We start from the raw sequence: 27,790 nt of genomic DNA, 5'->3' as shown, positions 1-27,790 counted from the left end.
TTGTCATAGGAATCAGCACTCTTAGGAACCAAAGTAGCCAAAACGTTTGGAGAGATATTATCAACGAGCCCTTTTGGCCAGTCTTCCACGAACTCAGCGTGCAATGTTCTTCTTCTTCTCATGACTCTTGTCATCGTTTATAGCAGCAACATCCTCTAGATCTACCTTGTCCTTGCTACTGATATTATCTCCAATTTCTTCTTTCTCTTCCAACACGTCATAAACGTGCTTGTTAGATGAATGTGTAGTGATTGGTTTGGGTGCATGCTGCTCCTTGTTTCGTTTCAACCTCTCAAGACTTGCGGTTCCGAGGAGGAGTGTATTTGGTGTTAACGCATCCCATGTGGCGACTCGAAACTGCAAATATCTCTGTTTCGGTCACAACCACGGCATATACTATACTATACTATATGTATATAACTATAAATTTAACCAACACTATAATAATAATTTTTTTTGTCTAATCAGAAATATTTGAGCCTTCTTATTTGACATATAATTAATTTTTTTCTACTGAGTCAATCCATTTTAAAATACAATAATATCGCTAATTACTACTTCATGCCCAAGCTGGAGATTAACCTCACCACTTATGCAACTTTTGGTAACAATATAATGGAATGAATACAATTTTCATTTTATTCTTTCTAAAGTAGACTTAATCATATGAGTTATGACTTTATTTTCTAAGATGACCCTTCTTTCAAATATAAAGAATAAGAAATGTATTTTAGGTTAAAGATATAAAAGTAATTCTATCATTAAAGAAGAAATTTTATCTCATTTCACTTAAATCCTAAAAGTGTAAAATAAAATAAATTCCATCAAGAAATTTTATCTCATTTCACTTAAAATACTTTCTTTTAGATACATGTTTTATGAATCTTGAAAAATTGAAAATAAAATTATTTTCAGAAAATACAAATAAAAAATAAAAACAAAAAATAAACACTCAAATCAAATATCACCTTATCTTTTCACTGCTACTGTAAATCACTTCACTGTTTTATTCTAATTCTCAACCTCCTATATCAATTATATTAAAAAAAAACAATATTAACTATATAAGACAAATTCAATTTCAAAAAATAAAAATACATAAAACAATAAAATAAACCATACTTGATATCCTGCATGTATTACCTAAAACTTGATACAAGCTAATCGAAAATATCAGGCATCAAATTGTTGTGCCTAAACTTACAAATGCAAGAAACCAATTGAATAGCAATCATTTTCTTTCACTTATATGTCTTCCCATTCGCACCAAATAAGATAGTCTATTCCAGAGTAAGATGAAAGGTTCAAAAGTATAGCATGATCATTATAATTACATTTAAGCCGAACCAAATAGGTACATTGTTGACAAACTATTATAGGACCAAAGCGAAAACAATGCAAAACAGCTAAATATTAGTCCCCTCACAGGCTATGGTTTAAAGTTTAAACCGGACACAGCTAAGTAATCAGTATTCTGTCAGGCTCGTATCTTCGGCAAGTATTTCTATTATGTACAATTTTCTTTTTCTTCTTTTTCCTAAGAACGAATCTTCGAAATGGAGTCATTCGGTCAACAAATTATGCATCTAAGAGCTGTTATTTAACAAATCCACCAATACTAAGACTGTCTCCACCATTAAGCTTCTGAGCCGGCATGCCAAGATCAAAAGGTCCCATAGAATCATTCTGCATTCAGATAGTAAATTAATTAAATCAGAAATCAAGATATTAAACATAAGAAACACAAATGCTTCGATGAGAAAATTAAATACCCAATTGATGCCTGTTAACCCAAGACTTCTATCATCATCATATGGGCGTGAAGAAAGTAACAAGTCTGTCTGAGTCTTCCCGGATGGAGGATTTTGTGAAGCTCCATCTTGATCATTGACCTTTAAAACGCCACAAGAGTCAATAAAGGGCAAGTAATGATGGATAACGAAGCTTACAAACAACTCCATAGTCTACTAATAGAAGAATAATCTCATTCATTGCCACATCAATTTGAAGCTCACTTTCTGTCCCAGTGCAACACTTGAAGTTATTTTATTAGAAAGACATTTTTGTGAAGCCTTAGGTTCATTTGAAACTACAAATACTACGTTCAATTCATAGAATCCCTGTTAATACAATGTATTTATAAAGCTGATGATGACAATAATATCCAATTATACATTGCCTTCTTATAAGCATCTATCTTTTTTCCAAAAAGTTACACAAATCAAAACCAGGGGTCCAGGTCCCTTTATTTCAAAGTCAATTATTCAAATTGGACAAAAGACTAAAAAAAAGTGTAACTTGTGAGCTATCTCATGATAGAGATTAAAAAATGCATTAAATAACTTGTTTTGAGAGATATCATACAAAAAGAACTAGACAGATTTTCCATCAGACACACACCAGCTACATTAAACTATTTCACATTTCAATAATGGATTCTCATATAAGACTGAGCAACTAACCTTGTCTGCATTTGAAAACTTTAATAAGTTTGAAGAAACATCCTGACTGCGCACTGCAGAATAATCCTTGCCACAAGCTGCCTGCACATCTGTTGGGGAAGATAACTTTCGAAGAGGAAATGCATGGCATGTTTCTTCAGCATCTAAAATAGATGTGCGCAAGTCATCAGCAGGCAGTCTTGGAACTGGGCGATTATTAATTTGAGCAGCAGCAATAAAAGCATCCAATGAATCAGAAGTTATATCACATGGCTGTATGCCAGCAAATGATTTTGGATCAAGCCCGCCAAATAATGACGCTTCAGACAGGAGGCCCCCAATGCTTATATTGCTTAGACTATCAATCCATGGAGATGATGGCTGTTGAAGGCTACTACTTATTCTTGGCTCATTATCCTAGTTAGAACAAGCATGCATATCTTAGAAAACACATATCTATGATGGAATGTATTGGAAAAAAGTCTTTTATTAGAACATAAGGAACATATATAAACTGTAAGAGGATTGGCATTCAAAATTCAATTAAGAATTCATGACCAACCAACAATAGATTTCTCAAACATCCAATAAGATCCAAAAGTAAGAATTATATATGCACGAAAAATGCCCAAGTGTTTATGCTCATGGTATCACAAATAAGATTAATTAATGATATTTTAACTTTCCATACAAATTTTTATACGACGTTCCAAAAACTTTTCCCATAATTATATCACTATTTCAGTCACTAAAGCAAACCATCATACAAATCATTTTGATCTTTGATTCACGCATTGATACGCAATTTATGCAACTATTGGCTAATTATTATAATGCACAACAAAATATCTAACTATAAGTTTACCATAGGATCAACAGTTGCGTTTTCTACTTTCTGAGACACAGTTTCACTTGCTGCATTGCCCACTTCAGTTGCTTTGTATTCTTTGCTTATCCTAACCTTGTCCCGCTCACCACATAAAGTCTCCTCTAAATTAGCATTGCCGCTTCCAGCTACATCAGGCTTATCGGGAGTTGGTGTGGAAGGTATACCAAAAGACCCGGGTTCAAGCATGTAGAACCAGCCATACCTTAAAAGGGAAAACAAGTTACAACACTATATAAATATAAACTACCTAAGTTCCACATAGAAAAGGATAAATAAAATAGATGATCAGCTATAATACTTCAACCGGAAGAGTGCAGGGCTTCCAACAGCAGTATAAACAGCAGAGGCTGTTGTGTCACTATCATTAATTGTCCACCTTCTGCAGCCAGATAGATTTTCCATTATATTATATGGAAAAAGCATAAGCTCCCCTTTGGCTATACTTGAACTTCCCCACTTCTTTCCAAGGTGTTTTAGTATTGAACATATTTTCTTTCGACCTCTAAGTGTGAGTTCTAAATAAGGATTATGCCCATCCTGAAAATGAAAATAGTCTAAGCATCAAGACCTACTGCATGCAGACTAGCACACCAAATTTGCCAAATGCAACACAAATCACCATCTGACCTTTTCAAGTCCTATCCGAGTTCCTTCATTAATTGGAAAAAGTTGTAACTTGATTTTTGCGGAAGTGAGCATTTGTCCAGGATGAAGTTCAATAGCCTCTCTCTTTTCTGTAAGAAAAGTACACTTGTTGGGAAGTTCTGGGCACTTTCTCATATGTTCCTTAAATGGAAAATACTGATTCTCTTTATCAGTCAACTCCTGACCGCATCCTACAGAAAAAGATTTAACTGTATTAAGCAAAATGTACAAGATAGTGGCAACTGAAAATTTGTGCGAATTTCAAAACTAGTGCTGCCTCATTCAAGAAAATAAAAGATTCATTTTTTTTTTCTAAGACATGGCAAATTCAGTGCATCAAGGGGGAGGACAATTTGAAACCAAAATACTATTAAATCAATATAAATGGTAGTTTGACAAAAATGCATCACCTCTTGCTTTTTGATCCAATTTATTTGTTCTTTTGGGCGAATTTCTCACTCCAATGAATCCTGTCTTTGGATTGCACTTTCCAGAAGCCTTCACAACTTTCCTGTCTAGTGATCTACCTGTTGTCATGATAGTTCACCCTTCCTGAAAATGATCATAAAATAATCCTTGTTGTTATCCTTCTTGAGAAAGCACTAAAGAATGACAAAAAAAAAAATAGAAGGTGCCAAAACAACTATTTAGAGAAACAGATTCAATAACTAAGGAGCAATTTAAGTTAGAAAATTCATGAAACAAAAATCATCCAAACTTGCTTTCAGTACCTACTGTTCTGACATCACAAACCAAACAGATAAAATTAGATACTGGTAAACGGGTCCTGAGTCCGTAAAAGCTAATAAGAATAACTATGCAGGCACTATCAGATTCAATTAGGCAAAACAAATCCAAAATTTGCACAAACTCTAAAATCTCAATTCCAAACGAAATTTACCATAAGCAACTATTTTTCCCGTATTTCACTTTCCGTCCTAAATTCACACAATCATCGAACATGCCAAACTTGTGAGAAGGGAAAACTAAATTTCAAGGAAGATCCAAGAGTCAATCAAACAGCCCTAACACTAGCATCATACATCCACGCGCACTGAAAACCCTAATTCGATTATTACGCGACTCGGATTAAAAAAAATCAAATTAGAGGATTGTGCTACAGAAAAAAGTGTCACAAAAAGTAATTGAGCGGAAAAAAAAATAAGGCGAAGGGGAGGGAGGGATACAGAGACGAATTTCCGTGAACATTGAAAGTATGTGTTTACGGCGGGAAATGGTGAATTGAGTATAGCGAAGTTAAATTCAATAGGTTAGGAAGGGTTGAGTTAAGAACCTTCGAGAAGCTCCGACGGAGGCAGGAATAACTGAACGGAATCGCAGAGAGAGAGAAGGAAGGAACAGAAACAGAAACAGTGTGCGCGGGAATGAAATAATGTTGAAAAGTTTGTAAACGGAGGGAACTAAAGAAGAAAAGAACCACCAAAAATTTTCAATGCCAAGGCGGGCCCACAGTCACGTTCCGTTGGATTTTTCTTCCTACACCAACACATCTTTTTCTACACCCAATATAATTATTAAAATTCCAACCTTACCCCTGTTTACTTCTTCTTCTTTCAGTTCGTTGTTTTTTTTTCCTTCACTTTGTTGCATGGATGTTTGTACCCCAACACATATATATCTGTGGAACCCTCCACGATTTTGACACAATTCTTGTATGAATTTGATTCATACTATAAAATTGAGATGATATACTTTGAGAATTGACAATTTTTACTCTATAAAATTTGGATGGAATTATTAAGGGATTTGATGCTATTATTGTATGAATTTTATTCAAATTCATAGAAAAAATTGGGATGATATTTTTATAAAAGAGGAGTCACAAAGGGTGAGATGTTGTAGCCATCAAGAGATACAAACACAAAACAACCAACTAACAAAATATACAACATAAGTGAGCATTCGAGACGTCCATGTATAAAATCTCAATTCCAAACAAAATTTACCATAAGCAACCATTTTTCCCGTATTTCACTTTCCGCCCTAAATTCACACAATCATCGAACATGCCAAACTTGTGAGAAGGGAAAACTAAATTTTAAGGTGAAGGGGAGGGATACTTCTTCTTCTTCTTCTTTCGTTCGTTATTTTTTTCTTCTTCACTTTGTTGCATGGATGTTCGTACCCCAAAACATATATATCTGCGGAGCCTTCCACTAGCAAGAAATCTTGGAGGTTGAGGTCATAACTTGGTGACTCCCACATTCCACGCTGCAACAAAGATCCTGCAATCCACGTTACCAAATGGCATGCCATGAAAAAGAAGATTGCATGTGAGCAACAACAATAATGTGCATGAAGCCTTGAACTGAAAATGAAATCCCACATACCTGAGAAGTTCAGTTTCCATAGTCATCATAGGCCGTTCAAAATTGGACAAATTTAGGCCTTCGATCCCAGGACTAGTCTCCCTTTCTGTGAGTAAGATAAAAAATTAAAATTATGGTTTACTTTATCATCTTATCACGTCCTGACAAAACTATGATTGCAATGGGTGTACAATATGTTAGATGAGACAAAGAGTTTGAGTTTAAGGTCCACATCAAACAACAAAATTTGATTTTCTTCGTTACGCTCTTCCCCTGATTAGAAAACATCTTACCAATTACCAAAATTTCATTGTTGTTAGGTAAGCTACCAAAATAATACATGATAACATGAAGAAGATTTCGTCTTGTTTGATAGGCATGTGTAACTGTACAAGTTGGATCCAAAATCTAGAGTTGACCCACCATATTTTCAATGTAAACTAAAGCCGCAATTTTGGATATATGAATTGATATTAATAATATTATATTGTAAAAAATTTGTAATTAAAGCAATTAAGTGTGTTGATTCAATTTCAGAGAATGTGAAAATTGTGTTTGTGTCACAACTTAGTGTATGCATCTGTGTACCTGAGAAACTTTTTCTCATGATGGGGGCCGCTTCCAAAAATGCTTTTCTTCTCGTCTCAATCTTATTCTCCAAATCTTTCCACACAAAACATTTTTAAAATAAAATTGAAAAGGGAAACCCTCACAACATGGAAATTTAGATTCTCTATGTAGACAAAAAAAAATGTCACGAATTCAATACCAAGAGTAACTCCATCTCCTTCTTCTGCACTTGATGATTTGAGTGTCTCTTCGTCTGAACCTCTCCCATTTCGCTTTGATCCGAAAATCTTTGGAAGGATAGACTTGATCACAGACAAAAAAAAAACGAGTAAAAAACAACACGAGAAAAATGCAACGCATGAAAGAAATTAACAATTAATAATAACAATAAATAAATAAATACCTTCTTTTTCTTCTCATTCTTGGCACTTGTATCTGGCGAGGTTGATGTAATGGTACTTGTGTTGATGGGGCAGAGGTTAATCTCGTTAGCTTTGATCATTTCAGACTTAGCATTTGCTTTGGAACGTGCACCCGTAAACGAAGACATTCATTCACTCGTATTTGCAACATGCCCTTAATATGATCTTTAGTTCATCACATCCACAAATCCAACAACATTGAGAAAACAATTAAGTGAGCACAATTTATCTTTTCACAAAAAAATAGATGATAGAAAACACAAGGGTCCGCAAAATACTTCAATTCATTTATAGTGTTTTCATTCATTTACCGTAAATTCAATTCCCTATAAGTTCTAAACATGGAAGCTATACCTACAAGTTCACTTCCATTCAAGCACAAACAAGTTCTAGACTTACATTGCAATTTACTAACCCCGTTTTTCACTCTCTTTAACCAAAATTGTTTTGGTGCTACTCTGTTTGCTACAGTACAGAAATTTTCCAGGGCATCTACGTCTCACTATGCAGGTTGCAGATTTAAAAGTGTCACGGATTGGTCAATTCCTTCCAGTAATTTTTAAATTGATGTTTAGCATATGAACATTCAGAGAATCACCCACCAAAAATGAATATCCATATTTATACCTGCAGATAAATATTTACCAATCAATCTTATAGAAGGATTCCATATATTGACTAATGCCAACATAAAATATAAATCATCACGGAGCATACCATTTTGATTTTGAAATGCAGGATCAATAACAACTAGACATGTCATCCAACTGTTGTCTGTAAACAGCTAAACTCTGTAGACACAAACGGCAGCATACAACATGGATATTATGAGGTAGGTTCAACAAATACTATCGAATAAGAAGAGATAGCAAATTCAGAAAAAAGATAATACTATCTTCCTTATATCCTCTGAACTCCAAAGCAAACTATAATTATACGCTTTTACTTGGACAAGAACCCAAACCAAAAAAAATTCTCACAGAACCCCGAAGGAAATGGATTATATGGTTTTCTATTAGGCTATAATCTCTGTTAGACTCAACAACTAAGTCCATGGCTATATATCTCATCTCAAGAGGCATCCGGGGTAAATCTGACATGCAATTGGAAATAACCTAAATAAATTTAGCACAAATAGAACTTACAGCAGAAAAATTTAAGAGGAACTGTAGTACATTACATTGCCTACAGTTGGCATCTAACTAATTTAGGATCACTGGTATCAAGACGTCATACTAAGCACTAGACTACTCTAGGTTGAGCTAGGTTGGCCAATGGCAACTAAGCTATAAGCTCATTGGCAGATGTTTGCTTTAGCACATAACTACAAAACAAGTAAAATGATAATAAACTACAAAATCTGAGCCATTTTGAAGATCATAAATACAGGTGATGATTAGCCAACAACAGGAAAAAGAAAAAAGACCAAAAACTGCAAAAAACTAAGCCACGTGACCCAATCGCAAGCATAGAGGCAGGTAGTCATTTCATGTTTCCTAAATATCCCCAACCCTCACATAGCATTGCTCCTTCATTAATTTGAGAAGCGTTTATTTCAGCTCACCAATAATAACACCGACAGAATGCTACCTCTTGAGAAGTTAATCAGTCCCGATACATTATAATAGACCTCAATGAGTTTCCATGAGAAGCAACCATCACGTGCTTTCCTGATTTTAGTTGGGGCTCAATCTACAACACATGCTTTTCAGTATCAACTCCCGTAGAAATTTCATATGTTTCAATCCCCAGCAAGATATCAGTGTCATAGAAAATCCAATATAAAGCTGACATTAAGGAATAAGAAAATTAACACCCTTACAAAATCTTTAAAATACGGAACAGCTCTCTGAAAACACACTTCCAGGCTCTCACCCTTGGGAAGAGGAATGTCAAAACTCCGACACCATTCATGCACCTTCTCCTTTCCGTATCTTTCTGCAGTCTCCTGCTTATTAAGACCCTGTAACTCCCCATACCTGAAGAAATAGAATAAACAAGGACAACTCTATGGTTCTAAAATTCATTGAACATATCCTATAAACAGGAAACAGACAAATTAACAGTTGCATACATTCTTTCATTCAACTGCCAAGCTGTAATAACTGGAATAGATTGCTTGGTGGTTTTTTCACTGTAAACTTGAGTCCAAGTTGTTGCCTGTTCACTCTCATCATGGATGATAATAGGAACCTATAGAGTAAAGATTTTGTTAAAAACTCCAGGTTCTAAAAACAATTGACAGACATACAAAACACCAGTTTATATTGTTTTTTTTTCTTTCATGGATAGCATACATTCTGAATAGTTCGGGAAAAGAAGTATTTTTAAAGATTGAATAAATTGATTAAACCTATACCAACTATTCAGGTCAAAGAAAACAAGTTTGTTTCCCCCCCCCCCCCCCCCCCCCCCCATTACCCAAAACAGAGGGAAGATGAACAAAATACAAATGGAAGCACCAAATGACTAAAGCCGCCACTACTTGTACAAACATAATCGTTTTCAGTCAAGTAACTAGCAAACACAATTATAAGTGGCAGGACTACCTTCTTCTGGGAGTGCCGAGTCATTGCAAGCAGAGCGGTCATCTGTGCACGAATGAGTGCGGACGTAAAGATCATATCAATGGGTATATAGCTAATCCTCTGACCAGCTTCAATAGCTTCCTCTACACCTCTGTTGGTCAAAGGTACACTGCAACATCCCGAGAACAAGTTCTTCTCATTCCACAAAGACTCCCCATGACGAACCAATATCAAAGCACTCTCAGCCTCGGCTACAAGACTCACGTTTATTCAGTGATCAAGACTCATAGTGTACAATCTTGAATAACAAGAATCACATGTTAGTTGAATTAGTTTGTCAATAGTATGTAGATAAAAGAAAGAAAAAGAATTGCATACTTGATGAGTGGTGAGAAACGGAAGCACGAATGTGATGGTGGCGAGTGATGGAGTATATATGACACAATCGGTTGATCCAATTAAACCATATTTCTAAATAGTTTCACTCTCATTTTCTTGAATCTTCATCACTATAATGAAACAAATTATTTTAATTAATGATCTCTATTAAAGAAAAAGGAACTAAACTAATGCACCGTGTCATACAGTTTATCTGTTCGACTTGCCCACTCTTCTGCCCTTAGCCACGCTGCTGTCTGCACAATAAGAAGAAATGCGTAAACGTAGAAATAGCGGGAAAATAGCATAATGTATATAATGAATAGAGAAGATTAAAAGTACATAGAAGAAAAGAAGAAACGAAACTTACCCAATACTCTTCGTGAAGCAGGGCTTGTCGTGCAACGAAATTGCCAAACTCAAATCTATTGTGAGGATCCAATTCGTCATCCGAAGGTTGCAAGCGGCCAAAATTGAGATCGCAGAACCTCACAGTGGAGACAGGTGATGTCAAACTCGGAAGTTGCACCGAAACTTGCTTCTTCTTCTTGGTCAAGAAATCAGTATCGATGGTCCTGACACAACACAAAGAAGCTAATAAGTAAAAGATCATACATTCAACGGTTTAGAAGAAGCAAGAAAATAAAACTGACATGGCCAGAGAAGAAATGCGGAAGAACGAACTCTGGAATTGTGGAAGAAATGGAACGCATTATGATGATTCTTGACCAAGAGGGAGGGAGAGTTTGACAGAAGAAACAAAAAGCTGATACAAGATTATAATGAGGAGATACAAGATTATATAGAAGACTTAACTGATAACAGTACCTAACTTAGTGCCAGCTAATCTAACGGCTATTTTAACTAATTGCCAACCCTTTATACAACTGTAATAGAGAAGACAAGAAACTGATGAGTCAGATTCCAGAATGACCCCAAAACAGAATAAGGTTGGTGGGAGAGAGTACGACGCTGTTTCGTGCTAAGATTCTTTCTTCTTTTATTTTAGTAAAAGGATGAGATTCTTTATTTTATTCAGGCTGAAATTATTATATTATTCATATTTCATTATTTAATTAAATAGAATAAATTTTTTATTTTATTTTATTTTTTTAGTATAAATAATTTCAAATTACATTATTATTTCTAGGCTAAATAATTCATTTTTCTTATTACTACTTATTATTTCCCTATATAAAATATTTTTATAACAATTGAATTGAATAATGTATCTGGATCAATAATTCAATTGTAAATAATTTTGGTGACACATATCAATGTCAGTATTATGTGTAGTCTTAATTTTGTTAAGTAATACCATCTCAAAAAACTAAAACTCAAATCACTATTATATTCCCTTTGTAAATTAAAAATATTTTAAAAATTAAAATTTATTTCTTAGAAAATCAAATAATCAATCAATGCAAACCAATTTATATAAGACCAGTTTGCTTTAACATTACATTTAAAAATATTTTTAAAATTAAAATTCATTAATAACTTCTCACTATTTTTATATTATTGGTTTTTTTATTCTATCATTTTTTATATTAACTTATTTAACTTCTACATTTTTATTATTTAAGAAATTTGGAGATGAACGGAGTCCTGCTAATTAATAATAAAAGAATATAAATACGAGCAAGAGACGAAGGACATCATTTGTTTTAATTGGCTGTGAAAGGACTAAAAAATGCAAAGCATACAAGAGAGGTTTAATATGAATAATGACAAAGAGTAAAAAATGTGGGTGTCCCTTTTAAGCAGTGTGCAAAATCAGTGTTGAAAGGTAAATGGTGGATGATGAAGTTAATCATGCATTGGCTAAGTCATTCGTTGGACATTCATATGTTAGTCGACTGACTCACGATGAGAAGATTATTATGGGTGATATGACAAAGTCAATGGTCAAACCAAAAAATATTACTCTCACCTTGATGGACTATAATGCCAATAACTGTACAAGAACGAAATAAGTATACAATACAAAATATGCATATTGTTATTATATAAGAGACATTAATAATGAAATACAACAATTAATAAAACTTCTTGAACACGAGATGAAGATGTTGTACGTGAAATATTTTGGACTCATCCAGATAAGTGAAATTAAATGTCTGTAATTTGTTATTTCTCATAGATAGTACTTACAAAACAAACAGATACAAGTTATTTTTACTTGATGTGACAGCATTGGGATGACATTTTCAACTCTATTTATCTATTTGGAGGAAGAACGTATAAACAATTTTGTTTGTGCTCTGGAACGGTTTGAGTTAATTTTTTAAGACGTGATACAATCCCTGTAGTTATTGTTACTGATAGAAATTCAACATTGATGAATACAGTTAAAATTGTTTTCCCTAGGCAACTAACTTGTTGTATCGGTTTCACATTGATACGAATGTGAAGGCAAAATATAAAACTCTTATGGTGAAAAAATGAATGGGATTATATAATAGAAGCATGAGAGAATTGGTGGATTGTTCTTCTGAGCTAGAATTTGATGATTGTCTTGTAAAGTTTAAAATTGTTTGTTCACCATGTTCAATGTTTGTTGATAATGTCAAACAAACATGATTGATTCCCCCACAAGCTAATATTTATTAAAGCAAATATTTATTAAAACATGAATGAATAAGATGATACATCTAAAAAACACAACTAACATGTATCAAAATTGTACATGTATATTGATTTTAATAAACACATCAATGAGTATTTCCATATCGAGCCAATCAATCAACACATGAATTTTCTTGTTCCAGATGATAAAATTGGAGAACATAAATAGATAAAAAAAAAAAGTATTGATTGTTTGGTTTAATAGAAATGAAAGAAAAATTGAGAGAAAAAAAATAAAGAGATTATTCGAAACGAAATAAATAAGAAAAAAATTGTGATTAAAAATACCATTTTACTCTTACAATGTATAGCATTATTTTAGGATAGATAACTGTTATGATCCCTTCACTTTGTGACAATTTGATCTTTATATCTTTAAAATGATCCATTTAATTCACAAAAAAGTGTAAATGTTGTGATGAATCGATCTAATCATCAAGTATTTACAGTTTCGTTAATGTTCATGTCACATGTCGTTGCACAATATTTTGGATTGAAATATCAGCGAATTTATTTTTTATTTTTATCATTTTTTTCTTTCCTTTTTTTAACTTTTTTTTTTTCAGTTTGTCCTTAATGACCCTCCATCTTCTCCTTTGGTTTCTCGCCAAGAACGGTTCCCTCCATCGTGATGATGCTGTCACACTTCATCTCTCAAAACTTCTTTTTCTCTCTTTCCATTATCCATTACTTATTCATCACCCTCCCCCTCCCCCTCCATCTCCATCTCCATCTCCATATATCTTTCTTCCTCTGTCAAAACCCCCCAAAACTACCGTCACAATTTCTGATCCGGCGAACAACCAATGCCCCAAAATTATCGTAACAAAATTTCATAATATTGTACAAATAAAAAACAATTAAATGGACAAAACAGATTCCCATGAATTGCATAACTACGACGAATTGAAAACAAAAGAAAGGTCGCAATCAACGTGTAATCAACAGCACTGGCCCAAATCTATACTAATTGGCGGGTCCAGAATAATTAATATTAGTAAAACAAGAAAATAATTAATATGACAAAAATAATCATATTTTATATGCACGCTCAAGTCCAAACAATTGATTATGCCACCAAATTAACATCATTTCTTGGTGAGTTTGAAGACTATTGTCTATCTAATTATTTGTGTTAATCAAGAGTTTAAAACTAAGTAAATAACAGAAACATTTCCATATAATTTATACTGAAATGAATTTAAATCCCATCTTCTAAAAAATTAAAACAGAAGTGCATCCTCCTGTGAATTCAAACACCTAAACTTACAAAATGCAAAGCTTCACTGCTAATCTCAAACCCTTTCATGCATAATTTAAAGCAGCACAAATTCACAATCATAAACACATATTGATTTATTAACAAGAAAAAATTATCTAGTAGTTTACTTCGCAAAATCTCATGCAAACATCACACACTAGTATGACTATATATCGCTTGGGAAATGGCCAACATTTTTCAAGAACTATCTGTTTAACATGTAAGCTGATGTTCAAGCTTTCAAACTGGACGACAATGCTACACAAATAAATTGAAGTTTATCCACAATAAATTTGACATTTTTCACCACGCATTTATGACCACAGATTTCATAAATGACCTCTTTTTTGTTCCTTGTTCTAACTATGACAGCATCAGTATGAAAAATCATGACCAGGACTATCTGAATGCATATCCATGCAATCACTGGAGTTGGAAGAATTTGTGTCCCTGTTCTGGCCATTAGGATAAGTCATGTCACTATTCCGGGTTCCATTTCCTGAAGACATGATATTACATGAAGGAAAGCTCCCCTGTGCCAAATGATATGGCTGAAGGCTGCGTCGAATAGGACTAGAGAGTGCATTTGAGAACACTGAGTTCTTTGGTTGTTGATCAGGTTGTCCAGCACGTATCCCCTGTCCTGCCACAGTTGCTCCAAATGCATTAGAGGGTATGGACGCACCAAAGTTAGTGTTGTGCATTGCAGTCTGGGAATTCTGTTGATGCATTGGCTGCCTTGGGGACACTGGTGCCTCCTCTCCTCCATATTCAAGCTCATTCTAAATGCACACGCATAGCTCAAGGTTATATGCTTATCTATAATAAGCTATTAAGATAAATCCGAAATCAGATACATTCATTTTGATGGATAAAGGAAATTCCAGCCCAAGTGAACTGAAAAAGAGAAAAAAAAATTCCTTCATGCTCTGGCTGTAATTCAACAAGCAAAATCCGGTTGGCAGGTTGCACAAGACCTCTTACGCAAATAAAAAAGGGCAGACAGCCATTGTATTCGGTGTCCAGAAAAATCAGAGAGACAAGTTAAAAGGTATCCTTAGGTGCTATTGGTGTAATTCTCGGATAAGAATTAGAGTTTCATCTCAGTAATTTGTGTAATAAAGATTTGCATTAAAGATTAGCATAGATTATTGATTGAAAGCATCATAAAAAAACACCTGAGAAATTAGGTCTAGGTTTTGTCCTACTTCTAAAACCAAAGGTTTAAGGATTGTGTCCATTAAATGGCAATTTCACATTCAAAGCATTTGACAAAGGGATCCATAAGCTATATGTATGCACCGATATAGTTGATGAAAGATCCTTAAACTATGTTGAATGCAAAAAATAAAAATTACAAGAAAGTATTTCCACTGAATAATAAGTATGGTGAAGTATAGAGTGCAGAAGAATGCAAATGCAGCATTAGATGCGGTCCAGAAATACTAATTAATGCAAGGTTGTGATGAGTGTGAGGGAGAAACAAGGTGAGGTTTTTCACAAGGTAATTGGGAAGGAGAAGAGAAAGGAGAAACAAGGGATAGATGGTGCAAGAGAGAAGTGGGGGAGGATGACATCAAAAAGACTAGGACTAATGGAGAAGATGCAGGATGGAAGGTTGTTCGGAATAGGAAATGGAGAAACAGGGACATTGTTTCCTTCTTCATTACCAATTTCCCGGATTATGATTGGAAGGAATTATACCAGATTTTTCGTCGATATGGACTTGTGAAGGAGGTATTTGTGGCAGCAAGGAGAAATAGAGGAGAGAAGAGGTACAATTCTGTGAGGTTTGCCAGAGTGGAGAATCCAAAAAGACTGGAAACAGATTTAGATTGTATCTATTTGAAAACAGAAATTGTCTGCTAATCTGCCCAGATACCAAAGGAGAGACAGGCTTGTCATGTAGAAAGTGGAAACGCACTCCCTTTCAAGGGTTGATGCAGCGTGGGTTCTTGTGATGGTGTTGTCAATTCAGGCTATGAGAATAGATACACAGGTCAGGATTAAGAATAAAATTTGCAGAATCTGTTTGATGGAGGAGAATGTGGTGCAGGTGGTTCAGTGCCGGTGTAGCCGAGATAGTGGTAAGGACAGGGATGTATACTTTGATAGAAGTGAGATGGGGTTAGATATCAAATCTTCGAATAACGGAGTGCGATTGTGATGACTGAGAGGAGGAACATCTACGGGAAGTGGTGGACGAAAAGGGACAAGATGATTGGAGGGCCAGCCAGCGACCTTGCTCCGACGAGGTGATGGTACAAAAACCGGTGGGCAATAGCAAAAAGACTAAGGACAGTACAAACTATCCACCTAACGGGTCAACATCTGTCAGAGTTGACCACTCATGAAATTGTTGCATGAAAAGAGGATGTTCCTTAGAGAAAACATGCTTCCCAGGACATACATGGAAGTGGTAATCAGAAAAACCTGGATCTAGAAAGTTGTTTGGTAAAGGGGTTTTTGGAGGCCAGAAAGAAGGTGATGGAGGTGGGCTTAGGGCTCAAGGAAGGTACAGTGGAAAATATGGATGACGACAGAGAGGAAAGAGGTTTGAATTTTGAAGAGAAGATTTTTGAAATGAAAGATGAGGGGCCCACAGAGCACAATGCATGTGTAGATAAAGGAGGAGGGTGTTGTATAGTGGGCTGCTCTTATGGGCCTAAGGGGGAAATGGATAAGTTAAAATGCCTACCTTAAATGCCATTAGATGGAGGCCCAATTACTACTGCTAATTGTTTTGCAATCCTAATGAGAAAGGGCTAGGCAGCAAAAAAGAATATATGTGTCTTTGAGAGGGATATGGGCCGGGAAGAAAGACGCAAAATTGATTCCAAGAGGTGCTCTATTTCTTTTTAACCAAAAATGAAGGAACAGGGAGCATAGTAGCCTGGAGTCAGTAGAGAAGAGTGTAAGCTTGATTGGCCTTGGGAGCAAAAACAAGAAAGCGTTATGGGTGCATAGTGAAGAGGAGGAAGCAAATAAGGTGTGGGAGACTGGCCAGGGATTGGGTGTGCGTTTGCAAGGAAACAAGGAAGCTATGATACAAAACCGGGTTTTATTGCAAAAAAGAGACTATAGTCAGAAACCAGGCCCATGTGCTTCGAAAAAGGAGGGCACGGGAAGTGGCAATGATGTTAACGACGTATAACAAGGGGGCTAGAGAGAAAGGTTAAAGTGAAGTGTGTAAAACAATTGATTGCAAAGGAGAATGTCCAGATGATGTTTCGACAGGAAACTAAGAAGGAGGTGGTTAACAAGGAGTTGTGTTGTGCATTATGGGGGAACAATGATGTGCAATGGGAGATGACTCTGTCTATTAATGCAATAGGTGGTCTTTTGTGTCTTTGGTGCAAGGAGGCATTTAAACTAAATAATACTTTTAGAGGAAATGGCTTTCTTGGGTTAGAAGGCATATGGAGGGAGGGGAGGGTAGAAAATCGAGATGTTACTTTGGTCAATATATACTTGCCTTGTGATATGGAAGGGAAGAGAAGATTATGGAGGGAACTAAAGGATAAAAAAGGTAGCTCAACCAATCCTACATGGTGTGTGATGGGAGACTACAATTGTGTAAGGAGATTGGGTGAAAGGGTTGGTATCAATGGTGAACAACATGGAGGGAGGGAGGATGACAAGTTCAATCAATTTATAAGAGATGGAACTTGTTGATATTCCTTTGGTTGGTAGAAGTTTCACTTGGTTTAGGCCAAATGGAAAAGCCAAGAGTAGAATTGATAGAGTTCTTATCTCAAGGAAGTGGCTGGACTCTTGGCAAGGTTGCACTCAATATGTCTTGAATAGGAATGCATGGGATCATTGCCTGATACTTGTTAAAAATAACTCTTTTGATTGGGGTCCTAGATCATTTAAGATCTTCAATTGTTGGTTTCAAGACAAAAGGCTCCATGAGTTGGTGAAGAAGGTGTGGAGTGATCATAAAGTGGAGGGTTAGGGTGCTTTTTGTGTGCAAAGAGAAACTTAAAGCATTGAAGGAGGCATTAAAAAAGTGGAACAAGGAGGAGTTTGGTATCTTGAATGAGAAGCAAGCAAGAATTGAAAAAGAAATTAATGCACTTGATGTAAGAATTGGGGTCTTAGCTAGGATGATTTCAATAGTAGATTGCAATTTCAAGAAGAATTTTGCAAGGTTGCCTTGCATAATGAATCCTTTCTTAGCCAAAAGTCTAAAGCTATATGGTTAAAGGAAGGTGATAGTAATATAAAAATTTTCCCTTCAATTATTAATTGGAAAAGAAGGAAGAATTTGATCAAGGGGCTTGAGGAGGAGGGGGTGTGGGAGGAGGACCCACTCAAAGTGAAAGAGGAAGTGAGGAGGTATTTTGAAAGATTTCTAGAAGAAGGAAGAGATAGACCTATTCTTGATGGGGTTCAATTCCAACAAAAAAATCTTTGGAGGACAATAACATGCTTATTTTGGAGTTTGAGGTCCAAGAGATTAAGTTAGCTATTTGGAGTTGTAATAACTCAAAATGCACCGGCCTGAACGGCTTCAACTTTTGCTTCTTTAGGGAGTTTTGGGAGGTGGTGAAAGATGATATTGTTGAGATTTTTTAAGGAATTCCATAGATATGGTGTGCTACCTAGAGGCTCGAATTCATCATTCATTTCCTTGATTGCCAAATGTGAATCCTTAATCCCTTGGTGAATTTCGACCTATATCTTTTGTGGGTTGCCTTCATAAAATCTTGGCCAAGTTGTTTGCCAATAGATTGAGGAAGGTTTTGGACAAGGTTATTGATCATAGGCAAAACGTCTTTCTTTGTGGGAGACAATTGCTTCATAGTATGATGGTGACTAATGAGGTAATTGATGAAGCCAAGAGAAGGAAAAAAAGTTGTATTTTCTTCAAAGTGGACTTTGAAAATCATATAACTCAGTCTCTTGGGAGTTTCTCACATGCATGTTGAAGAGGTTGGACTTCAATGACACTTGGGTTAGTTGGATAAAAGGATGTTTAAATTCTTCTTGGTCTTCTGTCTTAGTCAATGGTAATCCAACTCAAGAAGTTAGATGCTCTACGGGACTACGTCAAGGGGATCTTTTAGCCCCCTTCCTTTTCTTAGTGGTGGCAAAAGGGTTGAGCAGTTTGATGAGGGAGGCTAATGCAACCAATTCATTGAGGGGATATGAGGTGGGGCGTGAAAAGTGTGTGATATCCTTACTACAATATGTTGATGATACAATCTTTGTGGGAGAAGCAAATGCTAGAAATGTATTCACTATTAAAGTCATCTTGAGAATGTTCAAATTGGCATCCGATTTGAAAGTATACTTCTTCAAGAGTAGCTTTAGGGCAATTGGTGTAGGAAGTGAAGAGGTGGAGAGATTTGCCAACTTGCTTAATTGTAGGGTCTTATCTTTTCCATGCACTTACCTTGGCCTACCCTTGGGGGATAATCCTATGAAGGTGGCTACATGGAATCCTATAATTGACAAGTTCAAAAAGAGGTTGGCTACTTGGAAACACAAGCAAATTGTCTTTCGATGCTTGATGAATTTGGTATTGTAATCACTCCCAATACTCTACCTTTCATTTTTTAAAATAACAAAGGAGGTGATCTCTATAATTGTGGGGATACAAAGAAGGTTCTTGTGGGGTGGAGATTATTCAAGAAACTGAGAGAAAGAAAGAGAAAACCAGAGAAAAAGGTAACTGATATTATTGAGATCTGAAAAGTTAGTTAGAGTTTGTTACAACAGAGATATATATAGACCTCAGACTCTTCTAAACTAACACTAACAGACTGACTTCTTAATACCAGTGAGGTACAGTTAGCAAAGCTAGCAGCCCTTACAAACACATAATCTGTTGTCTAACACTAGAGAGGTGCTGTTAGCAAAAGCTAACAGCCCTTACAATCATTCTACAAAATTGTTTTCACAATTGTACAATTACATACTCTAATAAAGATAATGATAATAATAAGATACTTTGGGAGGATGCGTGTAAAAGTAAGAAGAATGGGGGACATGGAGTGAAGGATTTAGCCATATTCAATGATGTGTTGTTGGGAAAATAGAGATGGAACTTGTACCATAAAGAGAGTGGGGTGTGGAGGGAAGTAGTTCAATCTAAATATGGAGGTTGGAGGAGCTTAATGACAGATGATGATCTTCCATGGGAATCTCTACGGTGGAGACATTTGAGAAAAACTTGTGGCATAAGGAATGAGGAAAAATGGTTTGATAGTGGTGTATCTTGGAAAGTTGGGAGTGGAGATAAGATAAGCTTTTGGAAGGATGAGTGGATGGAGGGGCAAAGTTTGGAAGTTTTATTTCCAAGGCTATACATACTCTCGGAGCAAAAAGAGCATTTAATTGGTCATATGGGTATATGGAGGGAAGAAACATGGCATTGGGATTTAAAATGGCAAAGGGTGTTGTTTGAGTGGGAAAATCAACTCATTATACAGTTAAATGGTTTTTTGGCTAATGTGCAGGTCTGTAGAGAGGATATGGATTTATGGCTTGGTCGGGATGCTCTTCGGGGATTTACTCAACATTCTCGGCTTGTAAATGGAGATTACAAGAGCATGTGGAGGATGAAGAAGGGAGTATTTTTCTGCATCTAAGGAACATCAATATTCCAAATAAAGTCAAATTCTTAATTTGGAGAGCAATGAGATATAGATTGCCAACAAGAGACAACCTTGGAAGGAGAAATATCATTGTCAATTAAGATAATTTATTATGTCCATTTTGCCGGCAGCAATATGAGACCCAGGATCATCTTTTCATATCATGCAAGGTGGCTCGGAAAGCTAGGTCGGCATGCTACTTGGCTATCCTCTGACTTTGTGACAGTGGATTCAAACAACTTAAAGGGACATTGCTGGCAACATATGGACTTAGGAAGATCAAAGTCTGAATCCCAAGCTTGGAGGGTGATTTGGAACGCAGTCATTTTCTCTATTTGGAAGTTTCAAAATGCTTTTATTTTTAAGCAAGCAAGGCCAGACAATGCAGTTCTGATTCAAGAGGTTAAATTTCTGGTCTGGTCATGGCTCCATTCTTCAGCAAAATGGTTCAAATCCTCCTTTGTGCAGTGGTATTACGACCCTGCAGCTTCTTTGTATGGAGGTGTTGCGTAAATCTGATTCCTTGTGCCTTTTGTGCAATGCTAAAACCCATCGAAATTAAAATGATCTTAGATGGGGTTGATAGCTTTTGGTAGGGGGCCAATACCTTAACAGAAATGAAGGGAGGGTGTTGGATCATGTATTGGGATCCTGTTCTTTGTTGTTTGGTTGCAGCGGGGTTATGCTAGATTTACTCAGTTGTCGTAAAATATGGTATAACCTGTGCTGCTTCAAAAATACAAATGGTATGCTGTCCATCACGTAATTTGGTATCTTTGGTACCGACTATCATTTATATAGATCGATAGATGATACTTTTGCCGATTTAAAAAAAAAATCTACTGAATAATTGAATAAGTAATACAAAAAAAATGATATCAGAGACAACAAAATAAAACCTGCAAATGGGTAACAATATCAATGGTGGCCACCCTAGATCCTTCTTGCTGTTGCCTGAGAATCCATTGATACAATTTCTCCTGTGAAGAAATGAAAATTCACATAAAAAAAAATCCTCAACAAAGAGCAAAGTTGAAACACATCAAATTGGGACATTTAAACAGTGCTCGAGTCACTTGAGAAACAAATTATGAAATATGAATTACTAAAACCACGGACTGACGGAACACAAAATCTGAAATTCAATTGTTCACAATAACCCTAAAAATGTAAACATGAATAAAAAAAAAAAGAAAGAAGGAGCGTGCTTTCGTTCAAGGTGGGTGCGTGCATACTTGCAGTTTAATGATTAAAAAAAAGGGAAAAAGGAAACGAGGGAAGAGCTTACAAGAGCGTGTCGTTCACCGGCCTGAAATGAGAGTTTTTGTTGGTTCATGGCGTGGGTGTAGAGATGAGAGAGGGAGTTGGCGGTGCTGCAGAAAGTGGAGTACATCGTTCGATCCACTTCGTCAAGGCGCGTTGCCACCGACTTTCGCTTCTTCGCCATCGCAGCCCAATGGCGGATTCAGAGTGAGGAAGGACCCTAAAAGAAAGAGAAAAAGAAAGTTGGTGCTTGTGTTGTGTTAAAATAGAAAAACAAAACAAAACCAAACGCGATATGAATATGATTTGAGATGATCTACTGCTACGAATGAACAAACGACGAATCAAGGAATTCACTTACGGTGTATGTACATATACCATACAACAAGTGGCGTCCACGTGGCGCCTCTTGCCGCTTTTTTCACTCTGAAATGAATATCTAAACTATAATTGCACCCTGCTGCAAATAAATATTGAAACGTTACGCCGTTACGGGACTGTTTGCTATGGAATTTTTGCCTAATTTCAAATGTGAAAGCTGATTTTACTAAAGATAAAGATATTTGTTTGCTGTTAATCAAAATTTATTTTGTATTTAAATTCAGTTTGACTAAAATTAATTAAAAAAATGGTAAATTTATTTTTAGAATACAAATAGTCAAAATGAATATATTTTATTCTAAAATTAATTTTATACAATAAATTTGGTAAATTATTCAAATATGCATTTAGTCAATTTTTATTAAGTATATTATTATTATTTAATATTTATAAAATAGTAAGTGGTTTGTGAAGGTAGTTATAGGATAATTATAAGAATAAAATATTAGCTTATGAATATAATTAAGATAAAATGAGTATAAAAATATGAACATTAAAATTTTCTTTTACTAAAATACTATTATTATTATTAAAAGAATTTGACTTTTCACCATAAACAAAAAAAATTATCTTCTTTTGTGATAATCATTGTCTTGATACCAAGTATAAAATCGTTCGTAGTATATTTTTAAAATTAGTAACTGATTTGTCTTGATATGAAGCATAAAACTTTTCATATTTTTTTTTATTACTTTCCATCATATTCCTACTTGTATCTTCTCTCCTATTTTGAATGAATTGGAATAAGTATCCTTATGTAAAATAAAAAACGGATTTGTCAGGTTAAGGAAATATTTGCTTGATATTGTTTTAGAAGAAATAATAACTTATTTAAAATAATTAACTATTTTTTAAAGTAAAGTGAAATAAACGATAATATATTTATAGATGAAAACATTTTTTTTTAAATAAATAAAAAATAAAGATAATTCATTATAATTTTATACTATCGTTAAATCAAAAATCGCCGTTTAAATAATTTAAATAATTATTTTAAAGTTAAAAAATTTATTATTCATGATAAATTATAATTAGACGATAGTGTAAAAAAAGTTATATCATCAGTGCATAACTCTTTTTTTTCTAATAATTAAAGAAAACTATTAAAAAAAATTATTTATTAATATACATTTTATTTTTAAATATGTTTTGTGGAATATTTTAAAAATATTAATTAAAAATATATCACACAATTACTTTTTAGATTCTTTTCGATATTCTTACTTTCGAATGAAAAACGAATTTTATATCAGTAGAAATAACATTTATGTTATGTTTTCAAAAGTTTTTTTTGGTGTAGATGACTAATATTTATTAATTTAATTCATCTAACAAATAAAATCCAACTTACTAACCAAGGGGTCTGACTCAAACATAATTGATTGAACAGAATTTGTGAGTGTTTAAAATCTCCTGATATTATGTTTAATTTATAGTAATAAAAAAATGAACTCATCATATTATACTATTATATACATGAAATAAAAAATTTAATTATTTTTTAGCATTTAAATAATTTTAAAATGATATTAATAAGCATTTATTTTAGTTAATTTAAGATATATTTTCTAAAAAGTAATAATTAAAATGAGGTTTTTTAAAACATTTATAGAAAATTTAAAAACAAAGTGTAAAGAGTTGTTTAAAACAATAATCAAGGATTTAAACTAAAAGATATATCGTCGTCGTCATCATATACATCCCTATATATTATATTAGTGCATATTTGATTTTTCTTGTTTAAAAAAATTATGATGTAACTTTCAAAAATCTTGATATATTAATAAAAATGTCTCACATTATATTAGAAAAAAAATCTTATTTAAAAACATGTTTTATAAACTCATTTTTATTAACCCTTATTTAAATAACAAAATTGTGTAATATTGTATAAGAAATAAATATTTATATGCTTGTATAAATATTGCATTAATAGTACTAAAAAACACTATGGATCCGTTTGTTTGATAAATAATTTGTTTAGTTTTGAAAATATTTTTTTAATAACATAACATGGGAATGTTATTTCTAGTTATTATTTAAAAATGTGTTTGATTAATTATTAAAATTAGTTGAAATTATTTTTATTTTCCCATGAATGATTAAAACATGTGTTTGGTTAAGTTTTTTTAAAAAATATACATTATAAATACTACAATATCCTTATTATAAAAACTCTTGTTACAACTCTCGTTCCCTTCGCATGTATTTGACGATTAGGATGAGTGAAAGAGAAACAATAATTGCTTAGTAAAAAAGAAGCATAAGAGGAAAGAAAAAATTATTGTAAAATATAGGAATAAAATTGACAATAAATCAAATTGCGTAGACATTATTTGGATAGGAACAAAATTTGAAAGATTGGAAAAATTTAAGCATGGATCATGAAGGAAATATGAGAGAATAGTGAGATGATGGTTAATAGGATGGTATATATATATATATATATATATATATATATATATATATATATATATATATATATATATATATATATATATATATATATGAATTTTACTCGTGGATAGGTATTCCTATTCCATGAGAATAATTTTTCCTCGCCTCCTTTGCTATGACTAAAATATTAGTAAAATGTAAGATTATGTATTTTTTGGAAATTAAATATACCTAGTATTATTTTGTATACTCTTGTAACAGATGTGAGATAATTTTTTAGGTCAATATTTTATGAAATAGGTGGGATACGGAAAAAAAACATAACAAGAAAGACTATTTCAATAGCATAATTCAAGATGTCTCGACAAACTCAATTCACTATTTTAGGGTAATAAACTACAACCAAAAGGAAGAAGTCTTTAGGATGAAAACAAACACTGCCTTTATTTATTTTTTTAACACAAAATATTTTTACTTTTATTTTTTGGACAAAAAAATGATATAATTCAACCTCAAACTCATTTAAATGTAGCTAATAATAGTGAAACAGGTGAATTGATGTGTATTCGAACCCCAGGTATTTCCAAAAATAACACAATAGTTGGTAAAACAAATACTCCTTATCCATCATTCAATACCATTCATCTCTTGTACATTTGCTCTTCCAGTTGATTTAGTAAACTCCCATTGTAGTTATGGTTAGATGATCTTTGTGGGACTTCTTTCTATTTTAAACCATTATATAACACAGTTCCTTGTGCTTAAAGTAATTTATTACTGTGTTTTTAACGCTTCTTGCACCTACTTATTCTAGAGATTGATCTTGAAAGTGTGTCTTACGAGGAATTATTTATGTGTTCTTATTTGAGTGTGGTTAACATATCTTAAACTTAGTTTAGGAATAGTACACCATAATATGTGTTATTATATATTTTGATTTTAATTAATGCTTGATTTGGCATCAATGGAGTTATGAAAGTAAACTTTGAGTTGAAATCAAAGTGATTTTATGTCAAAAATTTAGGTTCAATATACGTTAGTGAACTTTGAACTTCTAAACCGTGTTTGGATTATGTTGAATTTGAGGAGATATGTAGATGACGGACCCAAAAGTATTAAAATGGCTAATCACTTTCACCATTTTTGTTTAAAACCCTTGAAAAACAATAAACACGACATTAATGTTTTTTTTACAGCTACATTAATGTTATTTGTGTGAACTTACTGTCTTATGCGATATGATAGTTGAATAATTAAATTGAAGTATTTTTTTTTCTTGAATAAATTGTGTTGCTTTAATCCTTGTGAAAAATGATACCCTACCCACTGGATTTTTTTACTACTTGTTTATTAGTGTGCATGATGAAAAAATGAACTGAAACTGAAAACTTAGAGTATCTATAGCAACTAGATTTTAATTTTATTAAGATTGGAGAATGTTATTAGATTTTTCCTTTGAGATCCAATTTCTTTGTAAGAATTATCAAGATCAACAATCGTATAAAAAAAGTTTATTTTTTACTCATTTACCACAACATCCATAAGAAGCAATGACTAGTAATATAAAATATTAAAAGATGAATCTTTTGCATATTCTAAAAAAAATGATTGAAGATCATAAAATAAAATATATTATTAAAGTGAAAAATAAAAGACATTTTAAGAATGATGTGAATTAGTCGAATCCACCACAAAGATAATTAAGATTTGAAAATAAGATTTAATATTTGAGATGCTCTTATACATTAATTTTAAGCACCATTAATCCTCAACATAGAATAGGAACTTTGTGTTGAATCTCACCTAAAGGAAGCTTCATACTCAAAAAAGCAACAATTACCAACACCAAGAACAAACATCAGGAAACAAATGAATACTAAATAAATAAGGAATTTTTACACTTAATCCAAATTATAGGAAGATCAAATAAGAAACAAAAAAACTTGAATAAGGATCAGATTAGCAATAAATAATCAAATAAGGAAGCAATTGGGATGAACAAGAACTGAAGAAAAGATAGCGAACATTAGTACTTTCATGATGTAGTTTGTGTATGATGATGAGCTTCTTCACGCGATATGAATGACGACAAGCTTTGTGAAGTTTTGCTTCCTAAAATGATTGAAGCTATTGCAAGTTGAGGTTATGTCACAGAATGAGGGCGACCGTGAATGTAAGTTTGGGTAAAAAAAGAAGGGAGTAGAGGTTACAAATGAAGTAATGGATTGATTAACTCTAAGTCAAAAGATAGGAAAATAATAAAATAACAATAATAGGATACATGTTTGTTTTTGGTTTGAGTTTGCAAAGCACCAATCTAATACCTAAATCAGTTATTATAATTGGGTTTGTTTGATTAGGTTTAGGTTACATTTAATTGAGTTGAAAATTTTGAATCAATTTATTTTATTAAGTTTAGATTTTCAGATTAATCGATTGATCTGAATCGATGAACATCTATATATATAATAAATTGTTTGATTAAGATTTTCACTTTCTTGAGTTCATTTGTAAAAAGAGTTACAATTATTTTTGTTGTTTAACAACGGGAGTAAAATAAATGAATTTTAACAAATTTTTATTATACACATGAAATTTTATGATTCAATGAACTTATTAGCTATTGTGAAATCAAATTTTCACTAAATGTTTATTAACAAATATTAAAAAGCATTCATGTGAAAACCATATTTCACAATAACGATTAATTTCATAAATTATATAAAAAAGTATTTTTAACGTACCGTTGATTTTAAATAATTAATAGTAAAAGATTAAACCAAAAAAATATTTATAAAATAAAAATATAATAATATTTTTTAATCTTTTATTGAAGACCCAAACATATTTATGACTTATGAGTTACATGCAACAAATATTTATAATTTATAAAAAAAAAGTTATTAGTAAAAATTGAAGAAAATATGAAAAAATTTATAATAACTCACGTTTTAATCAAATCTTTACTTATTATTTCAATCTTGAAATCAACAATAAAGAGCCAAACTAACAACTTGGAAAAGTAAAAATAAAAAAATTGGAAAAGTAAAAA

The 27,790-nt window shown here is 33.3% G+C and overlaps 3 protein-coding genes across 14 annotated transcripts; all 3 read right to left on the bottom strand.

Moving 5' to 3' along the window:
• Nucleotides 1–1,264: 1,264 nt before the first annotated feature.
• LOC100801436 (TSL-kinase interacting protein 1) lies at nt 1,265–9,365 on the bottom strand. 10 transcript variants are annotated; one of them, XM_041018178.1, is made up of 15 exons: nt 8,888–9,365; nt 8,015–8,088; nt 7,697–7,924; nt 7,279–7,462; nt 7,075–7,177; nt 6,894–6,968; nt 6,327–6,411; nt 5,270–6,221; nt 4,386–4,527; nt 3,958–4,166; nt 3,629–3,867; nt 3,307–3,532; nt 2,463–2,858; nt 1,773–1,892; nt 1,265–1,686 (listed from the first exon to the last, which is right to left on the bottom strand). In XM_041018178.1, exons 9-15 carry the CDS (start codon nt 4,510–4,512, stop codon nt 1,597–1,599), a joined length of 1,407 nt encoding a protein of 468 aa, XP_040874112.1. In that variant the 5' UTR covers nt 4,513–4,527; nt 5,270–6,221; nt 6,327–6,411; nt 6,894–6,968; nt 7,075–7,177; nt 7,279–7,462; nt 7,697–7,924; nt 8,015–8,088; nt 8,888–9,365; the 3' UTR covers nt 1,265–1,596. The 10 variants fall into 10 exon arrangements, with proteins under 10 accessions (XP_040874112.1, XP_040874114.1, XP_040874117.1 ...); XM_041018180.1 differs by having other exon boundaries at nt 7,713–7,924; nt 8,015–9,365; XM_041018183.1 differs by having other exon boundaries at nt 7,279–7,924; nt 9,120–9,365.
• Nucleotides 9,366–9,925: 560 nt separating this feature from the next.
• Nucleotides 9,926–11,043, bottom strand: LOC100790837 (uncharacterized). Of its 3 annotated transcripts, none has more exons than XM_026129621.2 (5): nt 10,888–11,043; nt 10,574–10,778; nt 10,411–10,460; nt 10,204–10,334; nt 9,926–10,123 (listed from the first exon to the last, which is right to left on the bottom strand). In XM_026129621.2, exons 1-4 carry the CDS (start codon nt 10,914–10,916, stop codon nt 10,313–10,315), a joined length of 306 nt encoding a protein of 101 aa, XP_025985406.1. In that variant the 5' UTR covers nt 10,917–11,043; the 3' UTR covers nt 9,926–10,123; nt 10,204–10,312. The 3 variants fall into 3 exon arrangements, with proteins under 3 accessions (XP_025985406.1, XP_025985407.1, XP_025985408.1); XM_026129622.2 differs by having other exon boundaries at nt 9,926–10,076; XM_026129623.2 differs by having other exon boundaries at nt 10,857–10,995.
• Nucleotides 11,044–14,164: 3,121 nt separating this feature from the next.
• On the bottom strand, nt 14,165–22,306 carry LOC100527566 (uncharacterized). Its single transcript, NM_001251036.2, has 3 exons — nt 21,986–22,306; nt 21,597–21,677; nt 14,165–14,874 (listed from the first exon to the last, which is right to left on the bottom strand). The coding sequence occupies exons 1-3, from the start codon at nt 22,142–22,144 to the stop codon at nt 14,467–14,469; spliced, it is 648 nt and encodes a 215-aa protein (NP_001237965.1). The 5' UTR covers nt 22,145–22,306; the 3' UTR covers nt 14,165–14,466.
• Nucleotides 22,307–27,790: the final 5,484 nt, after the last annotated feature.

This window comes from Glycine max, chromosome 8 (assembly GCF_000004515.6).
Source record: "Glycine max cultivar Williams 82 chromosome 8, Glycine_max_v4.0, whole genome shotgun sequence".
Taxonomy (NCBI): Eukaryota; Viridiplantae; Streptophyta; class Magnoliopsida; order Fabales; family Fabaceae; genus Glycine; species Glycine max.
Note: the sequence above shows the minus strand (reverse complement) of the source record. Positions and strands in the feature narration are given on the sequence as shown.